We start from the raw sequence: 2,806 nt of genomic DNA on the forward strand, positions 1-2,806 counted from the left end.
AGGTCAATGGGGAAAAAAGGAGACTTATGTAATACTTTAAACAATAAAGGATTTAAATTTTAAAAAGTCAACCAATAAATGTATCAATAAGTGGAACAACAAATTGATATTTTCTCTCTCTGGCTAAAAAAATAAATTTAAAAAACGCACAAATCATTCATCAGATGAACCACATATATAAAATTCAAGTGAGAACTATAAATAATGCTACTATATTATTTGTGATTTTTTACTATTCTGGCATTAACTGATAAAACAAAGAACCAGAGAAAATTTGTTCCTTATGAATTTCTTTGTATTACAGCAGTGAATACAAATACAGCAAAACCAACACTCAGTTATCCAATGATATTACAAATCAAGTTGCTTTTAAAAAAGGAAAAGAACAATAGATTTGATGGCTTCCTCTCCTTAGTCATAGAAACATGCAAATAAATTAATTAATGACTCAGTATTATTTTAACGTCAACCATTCAAAATCACCATATAATTTTGGTATTCTGCTTTTTCCTGTACAGTCCTTATAATTTTAACATTTCCGTTTATTTACTCATTTCTACAGAAATTTCTAATGAAATATATTTATAAGAGTCTTCCATTAACATTTTAAAATTTCATTAACTGGTAATAAAAAGAAACTTATAAGAAGATGACATATGGATCTAATAAAGCTCTATTATGGCTTAGAAAACAAAAGCAGTAATATAGTATTCTGGAAGTAATTTCAATGCCTGGTACAACTCTTGATTTTTTTTTTCCTCTTGTGTCTCCTTAGTCTTCTCCTTGCATGGTGAGAAAACAAGATAAACCACTCCCAGCACCACCTCCTCCCTTAAGAGATCCTCCCCCGCCTCCACCTGAGAGACCTCCCCCTATCCCACCTGATAACAGACTGAGTCGCCACTTGCATCCTGTGGAGAGTGTGCCTTCCAGAGACCAGCCAATGCCTCTTGAAGCCTGGTGCCCTCGGGATGTATTTGGGACTAATCAGTCAGCAGGCTGCCGACTGGTAGGAGATAGCTCTCCAAAGCCTGGAGTCACAGCAAGCTCAAATGTAAATGGAAGGCACAGTAGAATGGGCTCTGACCCAGTGCTAATGAGGAAACACAGACGCCATGATTTGCCTTTAGAAGGAGCCAAGGTAAGAAATATACAAATCTGCTTAAACTCTTCTGGCAGGAGGTAGTGTAAAAGGTTGGGCAGTGTTTTTTTGCCTAGTATGGTACTTCCCTGCAGGTTTTTAATGACCTCCAAGTTATAAATATTCAGAAGCTCATTAAAACTTGAACTTAAAAGAAGTTAAGGACAGGTTCTAAGTAATGATTTAATTTTAATATGAAGACACTAGACAATTTGCCCGAGATTTATTTCACCTTCTCTTATTTCACCGGACAACTTTTTTTTTCTGTTAGTAACTTGGCAGGAGAATTAGCACTATTTTTTTAATCTCCTAGTTCTATATAACTTGAAAAAAGTTGTGTAATTATAGCATTTCATAAATAAGCATTAGAATTGTCAGTACACCTATGCATCGAGGTAAAATGAATCTTCTCACCAACGTAAAAAAAGTCCAGTTCACTGTTACAAAGCCAGCTATTTCTCTATAAAACTGAGAGACTCTCACATATGTTGATTTCTTGAAGTATATCACCACTCTCTTTTATGTGTCCAGGAAAGAATTTAAACGTACAGGAAACCAAAGTGGCAACAGCAGAATCACTGAGTTTAGAACTCTTAGTAAGCCTTTGGCAGAGTTGCTTATATTCTCACATTTGCTTCCATGATATTTTTGGCTCTGAGATCAGATCATTCCATCTTCCCTCAGCTAAAGGAGGCTTGCCTCTTTTGAAGACTTTAATATTAAAGTAAACCCATCTCTATTGACCTTAAATTGTTACTTTAAGGAAGCAACTTATTCCTTCAATACAATGGCTTGCAGTTGATGAATTCACCCTATAATATATTCTAGAAACAAGTGTGAAATGTGACATGTACTCAACTCCTATGTGTGTATGTGTTTGTGTCTGTGTGCACGTGTGTGTGCCCCTGTATGAAGGAAGGTAATAATGAAACCTTTGTATAATATGGATAGCCAGGATAGGAACAGTCAAAACTGTGTAGGATGGCATTGAACACAAAGGGAAGAGTGGTGGTGGTTTGACAAGACTCTTTTCCAGTGACTGTCCTTGGTACCTTCAGTCTCTCATCTATAATAATAAAAGCGTAATATGCTAATTAGACCGGACATCCTTCAGGATGAAGCTGCGGCAGGCAGGGGCTGAGGTAGAGACAGCCGCTGCCATGGAGGAAGCCCCTTGCACAAATTTTATACATCGGGCCTCTAGTCTATTTATAAATATGAAGATCTCCAAAGTTTCCCCTCACAGTCATCTAAATATGATGTAATTTAAAGAGAAAGCATTTTAAAAAGCATCTTTATGATCCTTTCTGAAAATGGAGATTGTTATCCTCAAAAGAATGTTTCCACAACCTACAAGCCTTATTGGAAGGACCTGCCATTCTTTTTTTGATGTCTTTTTTCCTTTAGTCTTTATTACTTTTCATTTCTACATGATCAGACTTCTCTTGAGAAGTGTTGAAATTATCGCTGACAGGAATTGACTAGTTATATATTAGCAGCATATAATAATATTTCCTGAATGAACTTCAGAAATCTACACTAATAAAAGAGAAAGATGCAAATTGACCATACCCCCGAATGCTTCCCATTGGCTAACCCCCAAACGCTTCCCATTGGCTAATCAGCAGGATATGCAAATTAACTGCCAACCAAGATGGTGGCTGG

General features: G+C 36.2%; 1 protein-coding gene across 6 annotated transcripts in view; it reads left to right on the forward strand.

Moving 5' to 3' along the window:
• The window catches only part of CBLB (Cbl proto-oncogene B, E3 ubiquitin protein ligase), a 231,067-nt gene that overhangs the window by 172,528 nt on the left and 55,733 nt on the right, over positions 1 to 2,806 (forward strand). For all 6 annotated transcript variants that reach the window (XR_001364241.1, XM_005877423.2, XM_005877425.2 and 3 more), the window contains exon 12: positions 776 to 1,141. Coding sequence is in view for 5 of the 6 variants with exons in the window: in XM_005877423.2 (XP_005877485.1) it covers positions 776 to 1,141 (366 nt within the window). In the remaining variant the exon portion in view is untranslated. The remainder of the gene's footprint in view (positions 1 to 775; positions 1,142 to 2,806) is intronic.

This window comes from Myotis brandtii, unplaced genomic scaffold (assembly GCF_000412655.1).
Source record: "Myotis brandtii unplaced genomic scaffold, ASM41265v1 scaffold519, whole genome shotgun sequence".
Classification (NCBI taxonomy): Eukaryota; Metazoa; Chordata; class Mammalia; order Chiroptera; family Vespertilionidae; genus Myotis; species Myotis brandtii.